This window comes from Neovison vison, chromosome 7 (assembly GCF_020171115.1).
Source record: "Neovison vison isolate M4711 chromosome 7, ASM_NN_V1, whole genome shotgun sequence".
Lineage (NCBI taxonomy): Eukaryota > Metazoa > Chordata > Mammalia > Carnivora > Mustelidae > Neogale > Neogale vison.
This window is the reverse complement of record NC_058097.1, coordinates 29,864,861-29,889,796: the sequence shown is the minus strand read 5'-3', so window position 1 is coordinate 29,889,796 and position 24,936 is coordinate 29,864,861. Positions and strand designations below refer to the sequence as shown.

The following is a 24,936-nucleotide window of genomic DNA, read 5'->3' as shown; positions in this document are numbered from 1 at the left end:
ACAACTAATATATTTGTATTTGTAAAACAAATTTGTAAATTTGTAAAACAAATTAATTCTCAGCATTTTAAATGTAGCCACCAAACTGAATTATATTGTCATATCCTGAGGCCTTTCAGTCCAAACCATTAAATAACATGGGCTCTCTTGTCATAATAGAACAGTGAGTAATGTTTGTGATTTTCATATTTTATTTGCAGACAGCAAAAATGAAATTTGAAAGTTAAATTTGTGCTCCTGTTATATTTAAAGGTTTTGGCATGAAAGTATCTTATTTTTCTAATATTATGTCTAGTTTTAATTAGGAAATCCCATATTTAATCCTTTAATGTATTAAGAACTAGTATAATTTAAGTTTTCTAGTTTCAACTTATATGGAGACATAGGCAAAGTGCTTGTATACACTATTTGGACGGGCATTAAAAAAAATAGTGCACAAACCAAGAGAAACTGATAGGGAAACTTCAAAAGTTACAATAAGTTTAAATTTGGGAGGGAATAGGTGGAGGCAAAAGATACCAGAAGTGAATGTGTTTCAAGAAAAACGATGTACATAAGGGGAAATTAGAAACAATCATAACAGAGAGAAACTGGATTTTTGAAACGTGTGAATATGATAGGGAGTAGTAATATATTGCAGTAGAATGTCTGACTTCTTCTGTGATCTTTATATTTTTGTTAGAAATAGGTAGATTATTAATAACATTTTAATATTGCACAGCATTGATCAATTTAGTAGTTGTGTTTAGAGTGTTTGTGAGAAAATAGGTGAAAATTGTATTGGAAGGATAAATACATGGCAAGACACTGAACAGTTGCCAGAAAAAAACTTATTGAGAGTGTAAGAGCATCCTTTTGATAGAGAAATTTATAAGTTGCAGCCCCATAAAGTAAAATGGAAGTAGAATGGAGGTTTGTCTTGTATATTGTTTATAAGCTGTTGCAGTAAAACAATGACTTCTTGGTCATCTTTATCAGATAAAGATTGTCATGTTGGAGGAACATAGTTGGAAATGAAATTCATTAAAACCTAGAGTTCCTATCCCAGTCAATTGAAATGTTACTGTACTTTCCAATAAACTGGTATATTTAAATTTTGAATTTGACAATTTTTAAATTTCTGTGAAGTCATTTAAATAGTTAAGTTTAGGTTGTGTAATTTTAATTAACAGCATTTTATGATATATTAAACATATTTGTGTGTGAAAATTTTATTTTTGTTCGTTTGAGAAGAATTGGGCTATTGCCACTATCAAAAGACAAAGACCAGATAAAGTTGAAGGGAATGTATGCTGGAGCTTAACCGCCAGCAGTGAAACAAATTCTGAGAGTAGCTAAATTTGTAAACACTAAGCTATGGTTGATGTATAGTCAGAGCTGGTGTTCATTTCACCCACACTTGTAGTTTGATATGGTCTAGAAAGAGGAAAACTAGTACTGCTTCTGCTAATTAGTGTGTTTGAAACCTTTCTATCATTTCTGCTACTCTTGTAGATTAATTTTTAAAAAAATACAAGGGGAAAAGGGCCCTTTTTAGAGCCCTTGAGTACAGTCTCATTTCATCTTTACACCTCTTTGAGTTACATTGGCACACAGTGTGCTAATTGGATTAAGATCGTTGGCTTTGGAGCCAGGAGCATTTGTCCAAATCCCAGTTTTGTCACCTACAAGCAGTGTGACCCTGGACAAATACTTAACCTCTCCAACCTTTAATTTCTTCCTGTGTAAAAAGGGGATAATGATAGTACTTACCTCATGGTGTTATTTTAGGGATGAAATGATTTAACAGCATTTAAAGCATATGGAGCAGTACCCGGAATTTAATAAATGTTAGTCGTTATTTTCTGAAAACATAAATAGCATGCAGCTATTTAGGGAGAAGGCTGCGGCCAGGAGCCACGCCCCTTTCTTCAAGCCTAAAGTTTCACTGGTCTGCCTAAGTTCTCTTTCCATTAAGGCTCTTTTCCAAGATAGGACCAGTTAAAAAGTTAGGCAGACAGTGCTCACTTCGGTAGCACGTCTACTTAAAAAAAAAAAATCAAGCAGAAAAACTAAAACAGTTGCTAATTGTTAAGAGTATAATAGTTTAACTTTTTTAATGTCTTTTTAAGCATGCTAGCATGCTTCTGTTTATCAGGTAGCTAGGGTAGCATTTAGGAGAGGTAAATTTTATTTGCAATTTGCAATTATGTGGAAGGGAGTGAGTTGAAATGGCAAGTGTAAAACAATGAAGTGATGTAGGGAAACAGCCTTTTTCTACTTTAATGTTGGTCATGATCGTGGCAGTCAGGTTCTAACAAGCTGCCTTTCAACTAGAGTAGCAGATATTTCTTTAGTATTAAGATGCTCCATGAGTGGAATGGCATGAATTTTATGGAATGAATGAATGAATGAATAAGAGATTAAATATTAAATGTTACCAAATGGCTAAATTTGATTTGTTAAATCAAAAATAGAAATGGCAAGCTAATCCTTCACTGAAACCACAGGGACATAGCTAATGGTTTAAGTAATAGTAGAGCGTTAGTCAAAAATAAATTCATTCTAAGACTTTAGAATTTTCTTATGGTTCTATTTGAGATTATATAGTAGTATATCACATGATTTAATAAGAGCATTTTTAAATTTATGGTTTATAACTTTAACATTTAAATTAATGTTTCCATGTTGTCCATTAGAACTTACTTCTATGTGTTACAGATTGTTGGATTGGCATAGGTAGAATGATTTTGATACTTAAAGTGTTTTGTGGCTCTATAAATTTAATCAGCCCTTCATGATTAGACTTATTTTCTTTTTTGTATTCATAATTATTCTTTCTGTATGCTAGGCATTAGGTGGCTAGAAGTAGCTTTTCTCTTGAGTGAAAGCAGAAAACTCTGAGTTAGGAAGTATTTATCAAATTCAAGCAGAAATTAAGGATGTTGGGACTCATGGGTGGCTCATTTGGTTGGGCCTCTGCCTTCTACCAGGTTATCATTCCAAGGGCCTACAATCGAGTCCTGCATTGGGCTCTTCGTTCAGCCAGAAGCCTGCTTCTCCCTCTGCTTGCTGTTCCCCCTGCTTGTGCACGTGCTTTCTCTCTCTCTCTCTCTCTGGTAAATACATGAATAAAATCTTAAAAAAAAAAAAAAAAAGGAAGAAGGAAATTAAGGACATCATATTATAAGGAAAAACAATAAAACATAATTCTGAATTATATTGTGCCCTTTTTTGCTGTAGTTTGAGTCCCCAAAAAGAAAGAAGGAAAATAACATTTATTAATTACCTTGCATTGTATATATACATATATAGTATGTGTGTTTTTAAAATAAAACTAACATGTCAGTTTGTCCATATGCATGTCTGTAGAGATACATTTACATCTAAATAAAATATATAAGGGAAAATGAATTAACAAACTCTGAGGGAAAATATAATGGGTCATCAGAAATTGGGAATTTTCACTTCATAGTCCATGTTGTTAATAAAGTAACAAATGAGACCCTGATTGCCTGTATTCAAAATAAGAATTTGATATCTGGATAAAATACAAATATATTAACTAATTGTTTCTTGGCATCTGACCAAAAAAACCCTGAAAAATATATGGTATAAATTTATTACATTTTTTAAGATTATTAATCATATACAATTAGTAGTCTTTAGAGGTTCTATAATTTTTAAATGTCAAGCAGGTAAAATGTTTTATTGACTTCCTTCCTTAGATCTAAGCTTAAACTCAGTGAAAATCTAAAACACATTCATCTGTAGAAAGAATTGATACAGCCTATAATATTTGTTATGAATTCAATGAAGATTTGCAGTTCCATTTTTAAGAACTATACCTTTACATAAAATGTATTAGTAAGGCCTGTTGTTAGCAAACAATGTGTTGTATGTATTTCATTGAATCTAAGATGTCATTGATTATAAGGCATGCCATTATTTTTTTTTAAAGACTTTATTTATTTATTTGACAGACAGAGGTCACAAGTAGAGAGGTAGGCAGAGAAAGAGGGGGAGAAGCAGGCACTCCGTGGAGCAGAGAGCCCAAATGTGGGGCTCGATCCCAGGACCCTGGGATCATGACCCGAGCTGAAGGCAGAGGCTTAACCCACCAAGCTACCCAGGCGCCCCAAGGCATGACATTATTTTATGTGTCAGTAAGAAAGAAAAAAAATATTGCCAGTTAAAACTATGGCTCATGTTTGAGTATTAAATGAATCTTGATTTCATAGATGTTAATATGTGGGGGAAATTTGTATCTTAGAACCATGTAAAGTTTTTGATTTAATGCTCCTACTCTGTCCATATATTTCAACATAAACACCCTTCTCTTTTTAAAAAAGAAGTAATTTTTAAGAATAAGAAACTGTGTTAATATATTGACCATGATTATTAATACTTAGCTAATACTTGTATCCCTAGTAACTGTATGAAACAACTCAGTGAATTCAACTTTTTTTAAAAAATCCTATCTGCCCTTAAACAGGAAGTAATTTATAGTCCAAGTTACCAAGAGCATACAAGACAATATTACTTTCACAAACTGAAGGATTAACTAAAATAAAGGACCCTTTTAAAACTTGCTTTTCCCAGAGGAGTTTAAGCTGGAGTCTTGAGTTGACCCTTAAAATGGAGAAATTTCACCAGATTTAAAGTGTTTCTTTTTTTAAAAGTTTATATTTTATGACTTTAAAAATAGCCACAGTGTCTTTCACTTGGCTTGCAAAAAAAAAAAAAAATTATAATGTGAAATAGTATTTTTGCTTGTTCCCTTCACTTATGATGAATTGGATGCATTAATTACAACAAACGGACTAATTGGGGAAGATTCATTGTTTGTCCAATTATTGCAATGAGAGAATCAACAGGGGGCAATTACAGATTGACACTGTAGAATGCAGCTTGTTACCCAGCCTCTACTAATAAACATGTGGGCAGGATTCAGATGAGTGCATAAATTACATCTAAAAATCAAATATAGATGTCAAGTGTAAACACGGAGATTTTCTAGTGCAAATGAATTAACATTTCAAATTTATACTTAGTTTGAAATTGCCCTTTGCTGTCTGAAACAAGCTATGTTTTGATATTTAGTTCTTTTACTTGCCTGAGTATCTGTTGCTGCAATTTGCTGACATTGATAACAGAGCCCTTTAATGCTTTAAAAAAACAAAACTTGCAAAAAGCCTTTATTATTCATATATTCTGTATTTGGCACTTTACTTAGGTGATATTTCTAAGAATAGCAAACTGTCAGTTTATTTGAAGAATGTATCTATAATGAACTTTTAGTTTCATTTATAATGATATTTTATAATTTGTATAGTAGACTCTTTGTGATCCTTGTTGGAAGAATGGAATGCTCTTTGGTAATTGGGTATTTTACTTAGCTGATTTCATTTTATTTTTCTACTTTTGGATTATCTGATTTCTCTCACATAATATTTATGGCAAACATTTGTCCTAATACAGGCAGTAGAGGTTTCTGGTTGTTTGAAAATCAGATAAACTTTAACCTTAATAGTTTACTAAGAGATAATAATAGTTTCATATTTGTTGGTACCCCTTAAGCTATGAATATTTATTGACTGTAAGTATTTGCTGACTGGTTGAAATACAGTGTTATTTTATAAAATCAGTAAGATATTGGAGATAGTAGACTAGGAATAAAGAGACCTTTGTTGTTCTTTACTAAACTTGAGACTTGGGCATTTTATTTCACCTTTTGGAGCTAAACCTTCCATATTAGTATATTGGGACTAGCACCTTATCTATCTCAGCGTTTTTCTCAGGATCAACCAAGATACTGTAGGCAAGAGCACTTTGGTGTGTTTTAAGTGCTCTATAAATATAAAATCACATTATTATCCTGAATATTTGTTTTTAGAGTTTTCTGTGATAGTAACCCTGAACCAGTGGTTCCCAAACCTGGTGGAACATCAGAATCTTTTAGGGAATTTTTTAGAAGTCTGATTGGAATCCCACTTAACTGGATCAGAAACCTGAGGTTGGGACCTGCAAATCTGTATTTTTTTCTCTTTTTCCCCACTTTTTACTTTGAACTAATCTCAGAATTGCAGAAATAGGTCAGAGTTCCTTTAGGCCCTTCACCCAGCTTCCTCAAATGTTAACATCTTCTATAACCAAAGCACGATTATCAAAAACCCAGAAAAAAACACTTGTGCAATTCTATTAACTTTGATACCTCACGCACATTTTGTTAGTTGTTCCATTGTTTTGGCCAAGATGCTACATTTCACAGTGTTGTCATCCCTCCTTACACTCCTCCAATTTGGGATGATTCCTCAGTGTCTGTGTTTTGTGTGTGTGTGTGTGTGTGTGTGTGTGTGTGTTTGTGTGTGTGTGTAGAATGCCTCTCTGTTTGGGTTTGTCTGATAATTTCTGATTAAGAATCCTTATTTTTAACAGCCTTCTAATGAAACCTAGCTCTCACACATTTAGGAATTACTCTCAATATCAACCTAATCTTTGTTCCCCTTTGTAGTGTCCCCTGTATGCCATTTTAGAACTGTACAATAAGCCAGTATGACTTCATTGTTTTCAAGAATCAGTGTTCCGTGTTAGCAACCCTAGTTTTTAAATCTTAAAATATGTCTGTATTTTACTCAGAAATAGATCCGTCAAGCATGACTTAATGTTTTAGAATCGCCTTTTTCCTACCATGGAAATGTACCATTTTTTAACAGAAAGGACATGTGTAAATATTTTGAACTCTGTAAGGCTTAATAGGAAACTACTATATCTGAAATATCTCTTACAAAGTTAGGATTTTAAAAAGATTTTTGCATAGGTTAAGAATGGTTGATGAGTTTATGAAATAAGATGCTCTTCCAGGCCTGTAGAACAGCTTGGAAGAAAATACAGAATATATGGAAGACATAATTTAAAAGGTCCTTTTTTGTTTTGAAGAACATTTTCAAGTAATTAGTATAATGAAGGTTTATCCTAAGTTATTATGGGCAATGTTTTTACTAGGACCTACCCTCCTCTGCAAAAAAGGGTAGGTATCTGAGGTTGATAGGGGGACACGGCACTTCTTTTCTAGAGATTTAGGCAATATTTATCTATAAAAATATTTGAGCAGATGGCAGAATGCATCCCATATATATTTCTACTACCTAATTTTACTTAACAGTTATCCCTGATCTTGCCACTGAATACCACCTGGGCAGGTGCCTTGGGCTTTATTGGGTAATCACAAGGAGCATCAAGCTTGCCCATCAAGGAGGAGACTTCCAGTCTTGTTTCTTGATCTAGAAGCTGGTTACACATTTATGTTCATTTCAGTAAATACACGAAGCTGTTCTCTTTTGATGTGTGCACTTTTCTGAACTTACATAATACTTTCATATTAGAAGACAGGTTTAGGAAAAGTGAGGGCTTGCCTTTGGGAACATTTTGAGAGCTTCGGTTCAAGCTCTGGAGTGAGGCATTCGTAATTTTTATCTCTAGTCTTAATTTCCGTGTGACTTTGAGCAAGGCATTTAACTTTCCTCAGCCTCCATTTCCTCCTCTTATAAAATGCTTGTATTCACTTCTTGGAATGGTATGAACATGAAATGAGAGAATGCATGTTAAAGTCAACAGAGACCGCCTCCATAAACAATGGCTAAATGGAAGCTTTGAAGAGTAAAGGAGTTCCAAGGGGTCAGATAACCGTGGGTTGAGGACTGAAAATGAAATAGTCCATATAGGCAGACGAGGAGGAGGAAGAACAAGATCGTGTGATATGTAACAGTAGATAGGACCTCAAGGGAGAGTTTTATGTGAGCAGGGAAACCCGAGTAAGGAAAAGAGACCAGAAGAGGGAAGAAGCGACCAGTTAAAGTGGTGAGAGGGAATGAAATAGAAGCATGGTTGGTTCCTTCATGTTGTTTCAGGAGATCTTTTCGTACTCCCTCTGAGTTCCTACTTCCAACAGGAGCTGCGTTTGTACTCTTACTTGCTTTCTTCACGTAGTCCAAAGAGTGCAAGTGAGATCCCCAGTAAAAATCATCCTTCTCCTGTGGAAGGTGGTAATCATGCCATACAAGAAGCATGTAGGTGTGACTCTTTCCAGAGGTTTCTTGCCTTGTATCCAGTCATCCAGTCAGTGACCATGTCTGTTGATTGTGCCTTTATAATAAAGTTATGCTTTTCTTCTTCACCTCCCATCCACACAGCGTGGCCCTTTGTTGCACTCTTTATACCTCACTCGAGTTGTCATCTGCCTGACTGCTGGTTTCCCTGCCTTGTGTTTCTCTTCTTCTGGTTGCATTGCTCTCTTGTTTGAGATTCTTCCCCCCACCAATTTTATTGAGGTATAATTGACGTATAACATTGTATATTCATTTAAAGTGTACAATCCAATAATTTGACATATGTTCCTATCACAGAGCTGTTGCCATCACCTCACTAGTTAGAAATATTTTTCTCATGACGAGAACTTTGAAGATTCACTCTCCTAGCAACTTTAAAATACACAGTGCAGTATTGTTAACTATGATCACCGTGCTGTATGTTAAATCCATAGAACCTATTTGTGTAAAAGTCTCATAACTTCCAAATGCTTTATTACTTTTTTTCATGTATTCAGAATATCTCCAAGCCGTTTGTTGTCAGTGGTGAACAAAACATTCTGTTTCAGTTCCTGCCCTGCGGAGCTTAAAAGCTGGCCTTAAGCTAAATTGTTAACTCCTTACATGTCATACAGGATCTTCTGTGATCGTTAGCCTGTCTAGATGACCAGCTCTCTCTGCTTCCTCCTCCTGCAGTGCCTTGTGGCTCTCTGACATGCTCTTGTCCCTGTGTATTTCTCTCATTCTTCTCTAATACCCCCCTGCCTGGCATGCACCCTTTGTCTTCTTTCACTACCAGTTGAACTCCCTTTTATCATTCATTTCCTATCTCAAACTTTACCTTTTCTGTAAAGGTACTCCTTCACAGCAGACAGAAGCACTTCTTTTGTGTTCACATTCCATCCAGTACTAACTTCCACTTCTGCGTTTGAACCGTGTTCATATTTTAACAATGATACTTTAACATTAGGGACTGTGTCTACTTTATCTTCAAATCCTAGAACCTAGAAGTGTCTGGCATATAATAATTAGAGGTTAGTTCAGAAAGTACCGTGTCAGGACTTTGCTAAGAACTCATTTGCATTATCCCACTTACTTCTCAACAACAGTAGAGGTAGCTATTATAGGATCCCTACGTTCCTGGAAGGGAAACTAAGGCTAAAAGAGATCAAACGATTTGCCAGGTGTCTTACAGATAAGCAAATGGTAGAATCACATTTAAAATCTTTGATGCTGGTGCGCCTGTGTGGCTAAGTTGTTGAGGGTCTGCCTTCAGCTCAGGTCATGATCCTTGGGTTCTGGGACCCTGGGATCGAGCTCTGCATCGGGCTGCCTGCTCAGTGGGAAGCCTGTTTCTCCCTCTCCCACACCCCCTGCTTGTGTTCCCTCTCTCACTGTATCTTTCTCTGTCAAAGACATAAGTAAAATCTTTTAAAAATCTTTGATGCTATGGTTTCAAAGTGTGTGCTCTTAACCTCCAAGTTCTCCCACATTAATAAGTAATTGTTGAAGAAAATTCTTCTATGTTTCTGATACATCATACTTGAAAATATTTGGGGAAATTTCCTCTGTTTGGAATATAAATATCTAAAATAGAATTTCCCTGATTAGCAATTAGCATGGTTTATGATTAGTATGGTGCTTCAAAATCAAACCCTCTCATCTATTTTACCAGAATAAGGAAATGTCAGAGCTCTGTACTGTACCTTGATAAGGAAAAACAACTAAAAGCACATTTTCTTTTTAAACATTACTATTTCATGTGTCTGTGTATACATACTAATATGTATACACACATATGCATATATATATACACATACATATATATATATGGGAGAGACAGGCAAACTGTGGAAATATTTTTTAAAATGAAAAAAGAGTTTTTAACTCTTTGGGAACATATAGTACAGCTAGGATAAGCCGTAGCATAAATGAAATAATTAAAGGACAATTCATTTTTAAAGTGTTTTAAGTAAGGGAGAAATTAGGGAAAAAATAGTCAAGGCTTCTAGGGAATAAGTGGGATATAAGGACATTAAGTGGAATATGAATTTCGTAAGAGGTAGAAGGGGAGAAAACCCCATTCTAAATCTATAAGATAATAAGTGAATTATTTTAATTACTAAATATGGTTGTAGCACTTGACCTTTTTTCTCCCTTGAAAAATAATTCTGAACTTGAGAAATAAGGGATAGAACTTGAGTGCCCTTCTGTGCTTAAAAGTATGTTAACTGTAACATTGGTTTGTGTTTGTTCCATTAGAATGCAGTTATTGTCTTGAAAACGCCATTATGGATTTCATGATAATTACCCTCTTTGGTTGAACATTCATGTGATATGAAATGGAAAAAAGTTTATCATTGCAATCTTAATATGACAACAAATGGAAAAAGGCAGAGAGTTCATACTGTTTACTCTTTTCCTCTTGAAACAGCAAACTCATTATTACATTGGGTAAGAAACAAAAAAGAAAGAATGAGTCTTCAGATGAGATGTCTGATACAGAGCAGATGCCACAGCATACGTGCAAAGAGGAAGACTCTCAAGTGAGTACTGCATTTGTTTTCTGAGAAATGAAGCACTGGTAGAATTATCTAGACAGCCTAAAACTGCTTTATGGTTATTTATACTATAGTTTAGTAGGAAAACTACATTTTATTAGATGGTAGAACTCGAAGACAGCATTATGATAATATGCTCCTAGTAGTATTACTGTAGAATGTCCAACCTGGGAGGAAACTTACGTACCCTCTCTAAACCCCTTATTTTTCAGACAGTAAAACCAAATCCCGGAGAAGTTAAGTAATAGTCCAAAGTCCCTGATGGCTTTTAGCATGGAGAAATATCTAATGATATTATTCTGTACTTATAGAGTGCTTTTGAATGAACTTAAGGATGGAGATCCCAAGTTTTAGAATCACATAGAGTGATAGAGCAAATGGCTCGAATCATTCCTAGAGATAATTCCTTTGGTCTGCTTCTGTCAAAGAAAAGATAACCAGTTCCATTAAAAATCCCCTAATGTAGACAAGCTTACTGTGCATTTTGCCTTTTTTTTTTAATAGGTGGTTATTCAAACTAACCTTGTAAAGTTTAAAAAAAAAATGTTTATTTATATATATATATAGGGAAGGTCATAATAATTCAGGCCACCCTCTGCTCTCTAATAATTTAAGTACAACTCTAGGCCGTATGGGTGGTGGCAGTTGTTGAATTATGGGGCCAGAAAGCCCCTGAATGGCCTTTCTTCTTCCTTATGCAGCTTCTTATCCAATGGGAGAGTAGTGGCTCAAGGCTCCTGGGCTGCTGCAAGAGTTGAGGTAAGGGCAGTAACTGAGCTCCTAATATTATATGGCCTGGCTTTTTTGTCACATGTTATCCTTCACTCAGGCAGACTTACAGTTACCTTATTCACCATGAGAAAATTCAGTTTAATTTTTAACTAGCATAAGGCTGGCCATTTTTCCATTATGTAATTACCAAACAATGAAATGATAGAATAGGTTAATGTGCACATTTCTTCCATACCTTCCATTGCAGTGTTAGTTGTTTGACAGGCATGTTGCTTTAACCCAGAAATGTAAGTGGAGAAGAAAAGAAATATTTTCTAGAAAATGATTGCAAATCTGTATTATTGATATATTTAAATGTATAATATGAATGATGGAGAGGTCCATGTCGTTTTCAACCACCAGGGACCATCAAGATTTGAAAGCTGAAAAAGTAATTTAAGTTTCAGGCTTGGAGTCCGGTGGAAATCTAAAAATCTGAATGTGATAATTAATTTTTTATCTTTAATCTTAATACACAGTACTTCAGTAGTCTGACTGTATTTGCAGACTTCATTTAAAAAAAAAACCTGCAGCACATTATATTAGGATTATTATAGGAAACAATGTGTTACCATAACAAAGTATTAGGCATATACGAGTGTATTTCTGACCACTCACGTGAAGTGTTGCGGACTGATCCATTGAAGCCTCTAAGACAGAAGAAAAAAAGCTGGAAAAAAGACATTCGAAGAAAGAATTTGTCACTATTTTAAATTGTACTCTGAAAACATTAAGAGAAAGAAAGCCAGAAAAAAGCGCATCAGCTAAAATGTATACACCAAATTAGTTTTTATATTTTTAAAGTAGTAGCGATACTACATGACAGAGAAAGTAATTTAATGAAAATGGTGCCTCATTTGGCTCTGCCTGATGTGTAACTGGGTACTTTAGGAGAATATAATTTATTCCACTGTAATGATTCCAGCTGTAATCTTATAATATCTATAATAACCTTATAATATCCCAGCTATAATCATACAACTCAGACTTTTTAATTAATCTTTTAGACTGATAAAGTCTTCATGAGGGTGCAGTTTACAAATTTATTGCTCTCGTTTTATCTTGTGAAGAATCAATTAAATTTGCACTTTTGAGAGTTCAAAGGATTCTTTCAGGCCACTAATTTACAATTTACTGAAGACCTAAGTGAGGCATCTCAGAGAACTAATAGATGCCTAAATGACCAGAAAGGAAACTTAAATGCTGAAAACATGAGACAGAATCTTCTAAAAGTATACTGAATTATTCTTAAACTTCATTATTTAGAAGATTTATGCCCAGTGAGACATAACATTGATAATACATGTTATTGTTAGAACAATAAATGCCACTGTTGGTTTATTAATTTAAACTATTCTTCAGTATTCAGAGACATATGATAACTGTTGTAGAACTCTAAATATTCCTGTAGCCTTGTATTAGACTAGATATCCATAGAATTTTTCTCTCAAGTAGTAATAAAAATGAGTGTTTTGTTTTGTTTTTGTTTTTGTTTTCAAAATAAGATGTGGGAAAATTTGGGTTTCTAGAAGTCCTTTTATTATAACTTTTATAGCCACCTTCCCTGGCTCCCATATTAACAGAAGTGTAACTTTGAGTTTTGAAAATGTAAATGTCTTCATGGCCAAGAGATGGTGAGACCCATCCTAAATGAGCCATGAAGTTATCTGCTCTATTTGGCTAAGCTAACTTACCATATTAGTGCCTTTCTTTCTCACCATAGTCCACAACTCAAGAGAAAGAAGTAAAGTAAGGTTAAAAGCCACTGTCAACTTTTTGGATGCAGATAACAGTTTCTCCCCAGCCTTCTGTACTGACTGAGCCATCTTTGTCATGGCTGTGGAAATAGGAAAGGCCTGCCAAATTAAGGATTTGGCAGAAACCAAAAAGAAAATACATGGGTTATTTTGCAGGTTACATTGTGGGGGAATGTCATGGGAGTTACTAAACATGTAAAAGAAAAAGAAAAAAAAATGTAAAAGAAAAAGGAAGAAGGGGTAGATTTACCAAATATTGAGCAATAGAAAAGTTGGCTGAGATGCCTCCACCCATGAAATTTTAAAGAGGTGAAAAAAAGCAAACCTAAGTCCTTTGAAGTTGTCAGGCCAATGTGAGATTTTGATTTTGTAGTGAGGAACATCAAATATTAGATCTTTAGGGAGGTAAGTAAAGCCATGTGTATTTGATACGTGATTTAAAATCACTTAGTTTATTTTAAAATTATGGTATTACATGTAATACTTTTCAAAAGGTTTACTTCTGGTTTTGATAGTGATGTTCTTTATTTTTAAGGGAAGCTAGTAAAGTTAGTAAAACACTGGTTCCTTTTTCATACACATTTAATTATTTGGTAGATTTACTTGATTATTTTGTGTATCTCTTCTAAAACATTTTATATTCTTTTGTTTTAAACACCAGTTCAGGGATTTTATGGCAAATATTTGATTTACTCTTCTAGTTTTATGTCCCCGATTAATTATTTAGCCAGTATTCATCTGATGCGCTTTTAAGGTTTGGGGCAGAAACTGTGACATTATTAACATTTTAAAGTATGTGTTGCCTAAAGTGTGAAATAGCTAAATAAAACATGTTTTTACTCTTCATAATGATAGTTTCTAAAGGGAGATAATTAAGGAATAAACTTATTACTAATAAAATGGGTTTTGTCCAAGCTATGAAATAGTTAAAAAAAAGTAAATCTTTTTATTCCTAACAATTTCTAAAGAAAAGTAATCGAGGTATTACTAATCTTTGTTATTTGAAACTTTAGGAAGTAAAACAAGATTCTAAGCCTGTGGCAAAGGGCAAGTTATAATCTTCCTTTAATTGAAAGGGAAAATGAGAAAAGATGACGGTTGAACACAATTTCAGAAATTTAATGTACAAAATTACCACACTAAAAGTAATTATTTTAAAAATCTTGCCTTGAAAATCAGTCATATAAGTATGTTCCTTATGGTTCATTGCAGAAAAGAAGATCAAATCGTCAAATTAAAAGAAAAAAATATGCAGAAGATGCAGAAGGGAAGCAATCTGAAGAAGAGGTTAAAGGTTCTATGAAAATAAAAAAGAATTCAGCTCCTTTACCTGGTGAACAGCCTTTACAGTTATTTGTGGTAAGACATATTTGGATTATGACTACAAATCATTTGAAATCAACATAGTTTAAGATACTTTCAGTATCTTTCCTCCTAAAACCTACTCTGACTTTTCCTCCTGGATTCCCCTTTTAGTTAATAGAACCAGTAATTATTCAGATCAGAAACCTAGGAATTCATCCTCTCATTTTTCTTCCTTTGCCTCGTCATCCAGTTTATCACCACATTTTTCACCCCCTAAATATATATTTCTGAAACTCCTCCAAATTCTGTCTTTTCTGTAGAATATTTCTAAGTTATAGGACTGATCATTGTACTGCCTATTTAAAGCTTCTCTTAGAGTTTCCCAAGTCTTACAAAAAATAATGATGCCTTCTTAGCACATCACATAAAGCCCTTTGTATGGATTTTTTTGGCCTTTTGTCCAACTTCTTTACAAGCACTGAATCCTCTGACCTTATGAACGTAGGTGCACTCTCTGTCTTTGCATATTGCAATTTCCTCTCTTAATCTTCCTTATCTGGATTGTGAACTAACCACTCATCTGCCAACTGAGTGATTTGCCACCTTGGGCGAGTAGTTGGTCCTCTATGCCTGAGCTTCCTAATCTGTACAGCAGAGAGATGACAGTGGCGCGGTGTAGTTGCAAGGATTAAATTAGTTAATGTGTGCCAAGTGCTGATAATAATGCTGAGCCAATTAAGCAGCACAGTGTGTTTACCGTGATGATGATGACGCACATGATGACGAGGACAGTAACAGTAGTGATTTCATTTTCCATTTTTTATTCCTAACATTTGACACAGTGCCTGACACCTGTGCTAACTAAACTGAGTTTCAGTGTGTTCATAAACATACAAAGCGGCAGCTAAGGGAATTTTTAGAATGTGACATTGTGTCTTCTTTCCTCCTTCCCATAGGAGAATCCAAGTGAAGAAGATGCTGCAATTGTAGACAAAATACTATCTTCTAGAATTGTAAAAAAGGAAGTAAGTAATTGCACATTACATTTTACCCTTTATATTCCATGGCCTTATTCTTAAAATCATAAGTATTGATTTTATTTTCTTAGGTATCACCTGGAGTAATGATTGATACAGAAGAATTTTTTGTAAAATACAAGAATTAGTAAGTATCTGAGTTAGAAAATGCTGATTTATATATAAATACACTTAAACATATTAAGTTAAATTATTTCTTTTATTTTACCTGACTTTTAAAATGTTTTATTAGTTCAAAATCTTTTGTGGTAAAATTTAAGTGAATTTTTTTCAGGAAGTGTTAATTATTAACATCAAAATGCAGGAATCTTTATAAAATGTTCTTTTACAAATGATAGACATTATTTATATTATTGAATTTTTCAGATTTTATTCACATTATTCCTGTATTTAGGTGAAAAACTGTTTTTAAAAGAATTAACACTGATTTCAAAACAAGTCAGCTTTCTGATCATTACAAAACTTTTACAGTGAGGAAATAAATGATAAATCACATCTTGTTACCTTTGTGATTTGGTCTATCATTCTGTTTCTCTGTGGCAAATTGTACATCTTTATACTACATCCTTGAGATATAGTGATCACCATGGCTTTATAAATTGAAAGGAGTCTGTTAACATTAAATGAAATGATGAGCTACCTGTTCATAAAGTTGAATATTCTGTATTAAGTGCTGTGATTAAAAATAAATTTTAAAAAACCCAAATGTGTTATTCTATGTCATTCTAATATATTGCTTTTATACAAATATTAGCTCCTATCTTCACTGTGAGTGGGCCACCGAGCAGCAGCTTCTGAAAGATAAAAGGATCCAGCAGAAAATCAAACGATTCAAATTGAGACAAGCACAAAGAGCACATTTTTTTGCTGATGTAAGAAAAAGAAATAAATGAAACTATTGTGTTTTGAACTTTGAACACATGCAGTATTTATCAAAAATTTAAGTATCATTCATTTTAAGTCTTAGGCTTCCAAGTTTGATATTTGAATACAAATGCTATCTACTTCTCTCCCCAAATTTAGCTTGGAAACTAGCTGAAACAGGCACAGTGATAATTCAGAGTGGTAGATAACTCTTGTGTTTTTAAATTAGCATGTATTTCAGTACTTAGAGTTGAATATGAGTGGGTTAAAATCTCAAGAATTGTATCAGCAAAGTTACCCAAGTAATGGAAATGGTAATATAGCAAATGAAAGGAAACTTGAGATTTTTCAGTACGTGAGATACATTACATATTTTCTATGCCAGGTTTGTGCAGGTATGAACAAATCATCATACGCATAATTCATTTTAAAGGCCTCACCAATTACTTTGATGTCCTTTCCTGCTCTAAATTTTTTTCTTTTTTCTTTTAATAGGCTTGTTTTAGAGCAATTTTATATTCATCTAAATTTTTTGATGTTTTAATTTGAAGAGCATTTTGAGTTTTTATTTTGAAAAATCTAAGTTGCAAAAATAGTACAATGAATTCCCGTTTGTGTGTGGGGGGGTGCGTATTTCACTATCATTGACACACAGTGTTAAATTAGTTTCAGGTGTACAACCTAGAGATTCTCTTAGTCTGTGTATTATACTATGCTCAGCACAAGTCTAACTGCCATCTGTCACCATACAGCACTATTAGAATACCACTGACTATATTCCCTATGCTGTATGTTTTATTTTCCAATGTATATTTTGATAAGATTCCCTAAATGTTAATATTTTACCATGTCGGCTTTGTTCTCCCTCTGCCTCTGTCCTCCTCTCTCTCTCTTCCTGTCCCATGCGCATACATTTCTTTTCTAAACCATTTGAATGTAAATTGCAAATACTTCAGTATTTAATTTTTTAAAAAATTCTGTCACATAATAATGGTATAATTAACACTGAGATAGTATTAACTCATCTATAGACCAACCTTATTCATATTTCACTAATTGTTCCACTTTTTATAGCAAAAAAAAAGTGTTTTTGTGTTTATGGTGGTCCAGAATCCAATCCAGCATCATATGTTGAATTTAGTCGTCATGTCTCTGTTTGTCAGTCTTTTTTTGTTTTTCATTATTTGGACTTTTTTTATAAAGAGTATAAGTGGTTTATTTTGTAGAATGTCCCTCAATTTGGGCTTGTCTAATGTTGCCTCAGGATTCAAGTCATGCATTTTTTTAAAAGACCATCACTCTATTGTACACCCAAAAGTAATATAACACTGAATGATAACTACACTGGAATTAAAATATTTTAAAAATAAAAGACCACCACAGAAATGATGCGGTACCCTTCTCACTGAAGGAGGAGGAGAGTGTTATCTGTTTGCCCCATTACCTGTAGGGCAAGTTAACCTGTGGTGGTAACTTTACTCACTCGATTATGGTGGTTTCTGGCAGATTTTTTCACCATGAAGTTATGGTTACTTCCTTTGTAGTTATAAAATCTCCTTGAAAAATTTGATGACCTACTCAGTTTATGGGTGTTCGGAGGCCAAAAATTTAAAGACTAAGTTTTACTTGACTCCGGTACAACGTAAATTGGAGCTATGCAGATTGTCTTAAAGTACCTGGTTACCATTCTGATGTTGGGCAGTTATTAAGAGATCCTGAGATGATACTGTCGTTCAGGAAGGATTTGAGACAGTGAAGAGAACTAAAGACAGAACCGTGAAGCTCTGCAGTATTTAGAGGTTAAGCAGAGGAGGAGAGGCAGCAGAGATAGCCAAGGCAGCTGGCTATTGAAAGTGAGGCATCCAGGAAGGAATAATAAGCAGCCAGGGAGACAAGAGAAGGAACAGCAGTCTGTTCAGAAGAGAGAAGGAGGAGTATAAAAACATGGAGGTGTGCCATAACATGGAGTTTGAAAAGCATGTGTTTTTGTACTTTGGAAGCATGAAATCTGGGGTGCACCAGTGCCAATGATAGGAGATGAGGCTGGAGGACAAGGTAGGATCCTCAAAACCAATGTGGGCCTGATCCCCAAACAGGGGAGGGTCAGTGAAGGATTTGAAGTAGCGGAATAGATAATATTTATATTTGAGAAACATCACCCTAGGGTCATTATGAGAATGACTAAAGGGAGGCAGGGAGGTAGTTGAAAATTAGGCGGTTTTTGAGATCCAAGTAAGAAGTGATGAAGCAGTGAGAAAGAGGAAGGAGGAACCACTTTGAATTGTAGTTGAAGACAGAATCTGTAAGAATTGATGACTTACTGGATGTGGAAGATTAAAAAAGAAAGAGAGAGAAGGACTCTGAGCTGACTTCTGCATTTCTGACTTGTGTAACTGGGAGTAACGTGTGGACGGGGTGCTGTGTTACCATTAACCTAGTAGGAAACTATAGGAAAGAAGCAAAGGTTGAAGAGTAAACGAGTGCAGTTTGAGGTAGCTCAGGTAGAGTTGGCATCCACTGGAGTAACTGGGTCCTGAGCCCAAGAGTCATCAGTTGATAGTGTTTGATAGAGGGACTCCTGGGTGGCTCAGTCGGTTGAATATCTGCCTTCGGCCAGGTCGTGATCCTGGAATTCCAGGATTGACTCCCACATTGGGCTCCCTGCTCAGCAGGGAGTCTGCTTTTCCCCTTCCTTCTGCCCCTCACCCTGTTTGTGCTTTCTCTCCCTCTCCAATAAATAAGTACAATTAAAAAAATAATAATAATGCAGCTGAGAGATGAGGGGGGGTGATTGGTCTTCAACGCGTAGACCTGAAGAAAGGGGCACAAGAAAGGTGCGGAGGCTCTTCTAGGACAATTTTAATGAATGTATCTTCGAGAGTAAGTCACTTGTCTGAGGTATCTTATTTCATAGTGTTATTCAGTTGGTTTTATTACACATAACGTGATGATTCATCATATAGACAAAGTATCCTAGATATCTTTTGGAAATTAAAAGGGAAGTGAGCCACTTATTGAAAATCTAATCGAAATCAAACTTCTGCTTGTTCTAGAAAATAGCTAGTAAATTTGTTTATTTCACTTTTATCTTTCTACTTCTTTGTCAATTATCACTTAAGTTAACTTTTTAATTTTAGATGGAAGAGGAACCATTTAACCCAGACTACGTTGAAGTAGACAGAGTATTAGAAGTCTCTTTTTGTGAAGATAAAGATACTGGTGAGGTAAATATTTAGGGGAAAATTTTTTTTAATTAGGAAGAGCCTCAAACTTTCCAAATATTAAAACTTACTCCTTTTTAAAACTTAATGACCTTAAAAACACTGAAAAATGTTTCATTGGTTTTTATTGATGTAGGTTAAGTATATTTAAACTGTTTCTAAATACTCTATTTCAAAATAGTAAAACGAAAAAATAAATATTTTTTACAGCCTGTTATTTACTACTTAGTAAAGTGGTGCTCATTACCATACGAAGATAGTACATGGGAACTAAAAGAAGATGTAGATCTTGCAAAAATAGAAGAGTTTGAACAGTTACAAGCTTCAAGGCCTGACACAAGACATTTGGTAAGAATCATGTCTTAGACAACTTCATAAAATCTTAGCACTTCTTGTATTCAGCAGGTTTAATGTAATCTTTGCATTTTTAATTGTGATTTTGGTGTACAATGAATACCTTATTTTAAAAACTGCCGCATAGTATCTTATGTATGTTAATTTGATTATTCCTCCATTAGTGTGTGTTCCAGTTTTTTGCTCTCATAAACAATCCTGCATTGAACATTGAACCCATGTGTACAAGCCTCTGTAAGACAAATCAGAAGTGTAATCACTTAGAGCATATGTGCATTTATGATTTTGATGAGTATTTCCTTCAAATTTCCCTCAGCAAGTTCCAAATGCTTTTGTCTCATCTCTGAATTTAATAAGAGTTTCCCACTACTGTTTCTCTCAGGTCATGTATAAAAATATCAAAAATACCAGTTTCAGCTCAAGTTGGAGTTATTAATTCTCTATCTCTATAATAAGGAAAAATCCTTATTATACCCACCTTTCCTTCTTTTCTAAAAACCAGTTAATTCTCCATAACTAAATAGTTACAGTTCATCTCCTTCCATCGTACCTTTATTTTATTTTAATTTTTTAAGATTTTATTTATTTGTTTGACAAAGAGAGATCACAAGTAGGCAGAGAGGCAGGCAGAGAGGGAGGGGAAGCAGGCTCCCCTCTGAGCAGAGAGCCCAGTGCAGGGCACCATCCCAGGACCCTGAGATGATGACCTGAGCCGAAGGCAGAGGCTTAACCCACTGACCCATCCAGGCACCCCCATAGTAGCTTTATTTTAAAAGAACCTTTTATATGGAATATTGTTGAAAGCCTACATAAATTCAGTATGTTGATTTTTATTTTTTTAATTATTGACTACATGCATATCTTTTCCCTGGTCAAAAATAAAAAGTATGCAACACCTGAGTAGCTTGGTCAGTTAAGCATCTGCCTTTGGCTCACATCATGATCCCAGGGTCTTTGGATCAAGTCCCACATCAGGCTCTTTGCTCAGTGGGGAGCCTATTTCTCCCTCTGCCCGCCTCTTCCCCTGTTTATGCCCTCTCTTCCCCACCTCTCTCTCTCTCTCTGACAAATAATAAATAAATAAATAAATCCTTAAAAATATTTTTTAAAAAATAAAAAGTAGATTATTAACTTTTCTAGTACAGAAACTATAGAATTTTAGAAGGCTATGGCAAGTTGTGCTGTTGTTAATATTCAATGTTTTATTTTCAATTCCTAAAATTATTTACTTTCAATCCTAAAACATAGGATTATTGTCATATGAATTCAGTTTTGGGGAGCCAACCAAAGAAATTTACCATGAGGAGACCTATTATGATTTTATTGAATATTTTGTCCCGTCCTTTTTCAAATGTAATTTGGTCATAGAAATCTCTTACTTCACCAAAGAGGGAATTTATACATGAAAAGGCAGGAGCACTTGACTTTTCCATTAGCATCAGAGTAAGGAAAAACTGCCATGAAAAATGTGGAGGTGCAACAGAAGAGAAGGAATGAATTAGAATTGTTCATGAAATAAGTCATATTTTGGTTTTGGGGAGGCTTTTTTAAAAAAGATTTTATTTATTTGACAGAGAGTGCACAAGCAGGGAAAGCAGCAAAGGGAGAAGGAGAAGCAGGCTCTCCACTGAGCGGGGAGCCCAATGCAGGACTTGATCCAAGATCCCAGAATCATGACCCGAGCCAAAGGCAGACATTTAACCAACTGAGCCAGCCAGGCTCCCCCATAATAACTTTATTTCTGATAGCCAGTATAAGTATTCATCAACAGGTGAATGGATAAACAGAGTTATTATGAACATTAGTATACAAGTCTTTGTCTAGTCATGTGCTTTCATTTCTTCTCAGTAAATAGCTATGAGTTAAATGGCTGGATCATATGTTAGGTATATGTTTAATTTTTTAAGAAACTACCGAGCTTTTTCCAATTGGTCATACCATATTACGTTCCCAACAGCCTTGTGTAAGAGTGCTAATTGCTTCACATCCTTGTCAGCACTTGGAACAGTGTTTTTAATCTTAGCAATTCTAGTATATATATAATGGTGTGACATTGTGATATTGGTATGACATTGTGATTTTCATTTACATTACCTACTGATTAATGATGTTGAGAATCTTTTCATGTGCTTATTTCCCGTTAGTATATCTTCTTTAACAAGGTGCCAGTTCATATATTTTACCTATTTTTTATTGGCTTGTTTTCTTGTTATTGAGCTCTAAGAATTATTTGTATTTCTAGATGCAAGTCCTTTATCAGATACATGATTTGCAAATGTTTTCTCCAAGTCTGTGACATGTAGTTTCACTAGATTAACAGTGTAAAAGAACAAAAGTTTCTAATTTTGATGAAGTCTGGTTTACCTGTCTTTTCCTTATGGATCATACTTTTGGTGCTATAGCTAAGAAATCTTTGCCAGAAGTTTTTTTAGTTTTAGGTAACGTTTAGGTCTACAATGAATTTTGAGTTAATTTTTATATATAGTACATGTATGAATCAAAGTTCAGTTTTTGCTTATCGGTATCCAATTGTTCTAGCATCATATTGTGGATAAAACCACCTTCCATTCCTGGGGAAAATCTACTTGGTCATGATACCAAGGATATTGGTGTATAGTGGGTTTTTTGTTTTGTTTTGTTTTGTTAATATCTTTTATTTTAGTGCCTGGGCTTCATGGAATGAGTTGGAACATATGCTACCTTCTTCAATTTTCTGGAAGAGTTTGTGGAGAACTAATGTGGTCTTTAGACGTTTGTAATATTTCACCATAACACTGTATAATGTTACGCTTCTATAATTACTTTAAAAGCAATGTTTTTACTATGTATGAGGTTTGTGCAAGATTAGAAAATCTGGAATACACCGTTCTTTGTTTTCCCACAAAGGATCGTCCTCCTGCTAATATTTGGAAAAAAATTGATCAATCCAGGGACTATAAAAATGGCAATCAACTCAGGGAATATCAACTGGAAGGACTCAACTGGCTCTTGTTCAATTGGTACAATAGGTATGTAGTGTACCAACAGAAAAAAAGCTTAATGTGTTGTTTTTTTAGTATGTGTCAAAATATGTTAAGTAAAATAGTTCCTGGTGTTGCTATATTATTACTGTCATGGAGTCTTTATTATTGAAAGTGAGGTTATCTCAGGAAGATGTGTAAATTATAATTTAGGATTTTGACTTCAATTGCTTCATTTAAATGTATGCCAGTCAGAATAGAAGAAAGTTGATAAGATGATTAATAGTAAAATTTGAAATGCCTTTCTCACCATCATAAAACATTTGTTATGTTACGGGGTATTTTTCAACTTATCAGCTTATACTGCTGTCTGCCAGTAATTGAATCTAGTTAGTAAAGTGTGAGCAATTATATCAGTAAGAATTAAGTAGGTCTATTATTTAAGTCTTTAGAGAAGCAGATTGTCAGCAGTTGATGAGGAATAGAAATCAAAATATAAGAACCTAGTAATGAATTTATGCTTTCTATTAATTGTTTATTTTCTAAGTTATTCAAAATGCTGGGTGGAACATTAACTCACTTTTTTACAATGAAAAGATAATTGCAACAGAAGTGAAAAATGGACCCATGATTTGGAAAGTATAGTGGCATATACAAGAGAGCAAGCAAAGGCATTATGATGAGTAATAACAGGACAGTTTGATGACACTTTTTATTCAAAATCACTCTTCCATGTTTTTACTTCTCACATGATTCTTCTGAGTCGTTGCACTCAGTAATTGTGAGTCCCGAGACTCACTCATGTGGAGTTGGGGGACCTGTTAACTCCACACCGAGCTCTTTCCTCTAGAGCTCATATTTTCTAAATGTTTATATTTTCTAAATGTTAACCATCATTTTCTAAATGTTTATATTTTCTAAATGTTAACCATCATTTTTCCCAAGAGATCCTTCCAGGCAAAATATGTTTTGCTTGAATCCCCTCGTTGCTGCCCTTCCTCATTGCCCACATTGCTTGTTTTAAACTTCCAGCACTTTCCTCAGGCCATCTATCACAACCCTACTCTCTTCACCCCAACGCGACTGGTCCATAGAGAAGCCTAGGGCCCGTAGGTGAGCTTGTTCAAGTTCTTGCCTGCCCTCACAGCCAGGCCAACAAACGTATCTCCATTCGTAGCTTTTCTTAGCTGTCCTCATGTGCCAGAAGTTAAAAGGTGCCTCCACAACCAAGACTCATCCACACCTCTGTTCTGACATATGCCGCACAGCCAGTTTTCTCAGAGCCTCACTCCATCAGCTGTCCTCCCGCACTCTTACACCTTCAAGCCTTCCCAAGACTAGTGCTGTCCCTTCACTCTGCAAACAAAACTGGGTCTAATCTTTCATAAAAATGCAAGAAGGAAAAGGATAAGCCTTCTCTTGTTGGTTCTGTTTTTCCTTCTAGCGACCTTGAGCCATCAGTAGTTTCGTGGAAGAAAGCCAACAGGAGCTCTTCCCGTTTCCTCATCGCCAGCTCGCTTTAAACCTTTTGCTTCGATGTGATAATTTGTCTTTGAAACGTGTAACTTCCCAATCCAAGGGGTGGTTTTCACCCCTAGTTTGCTTTGTCCCTGCTGCTTTGGGTTGTGGTTGCTCCTGCAAACCTTCCCCCGTTCTCACCCCCAGCAGCTTCCACCGCGGGACTTTCTCCAGACCCTGTGACCTGGAGATCTGCTGGTTTCCCTTCCTCTGCTTGCCCTTTCAGTGTTGCGTTTTCCTCCTAACAGTGCTCTTTTGCTCTTTCCTTGTAGTACAGTTTTGTTCATCCTAAGCCATACTCTACACAGCCTGTGCCTTCATTTATCAATAACATCCTAATGGTCTCGTATCTTTATCTCTAACTTGAGATATCTCTAACTTGAACTCCAAGCCCATATTTCTGTTTGCCTCTTGCTACTTTACAGTCTATCTCACTGTTCTTTTATCAACACAAAATTCAAAGTTAACCTTATCGTTTCCCCTTTCCTCTGTACCAAACTTGTTCTTCCAACCTATTTTGTA

At 34.9% G+C, this 24,936-nt stretch overlaps 1 protein-coding gene across 12 annotated transcripts in view; it reads left to right on the top strand.

Moving 5' to 3' along the window:
* Positions 1–24,936, top strand: part of CHD9 (chromodomain helicase DNA binding protein 9) — a 224,425-nt gene that overhangs the window by 125,501 nt on the left and 73,988 nt on the right. For 11 of the 12 annotated variants that reach the window (XM_044256151.1, XM_044256148.1, XM_044256150.1 and 8 more), the window contains 8 exons: positions 10,501–10,612; positions 14,368–14,514; positions 15,417–15,485; positions 15,569–15,624; positions 16,252–16,369; positions 19,499–19,585; positions 19,793–19,930; positions 22,823–22,944. In XM_044256151.1, coding sequence (XP_044112086.1) covers positions 10,501–10,612; positions 14,368–14,514; positions 15,417–15,485; positions 15,569–15,624; positions 16,252–16,369; positions 19,499–19,585; positions 19,793–19,930; positions 22,823–22,944 — 849 coding nt within the window. Of the gene's footprint in view, positions 1–10,500; positions 10,613–11,328; positions 11,387–14,367; positions 14,515–15,416; positions 15,486–15,568; positions 15,625–16,251; positions 16,370–19,498; positions 19,586–19,792; positions 19,931–22,822; positions 22,945–24,936 lie in introns of all 12 variants that reach the window. The other variant, XM_044256156.1, reaches the window with a different exon arrangement.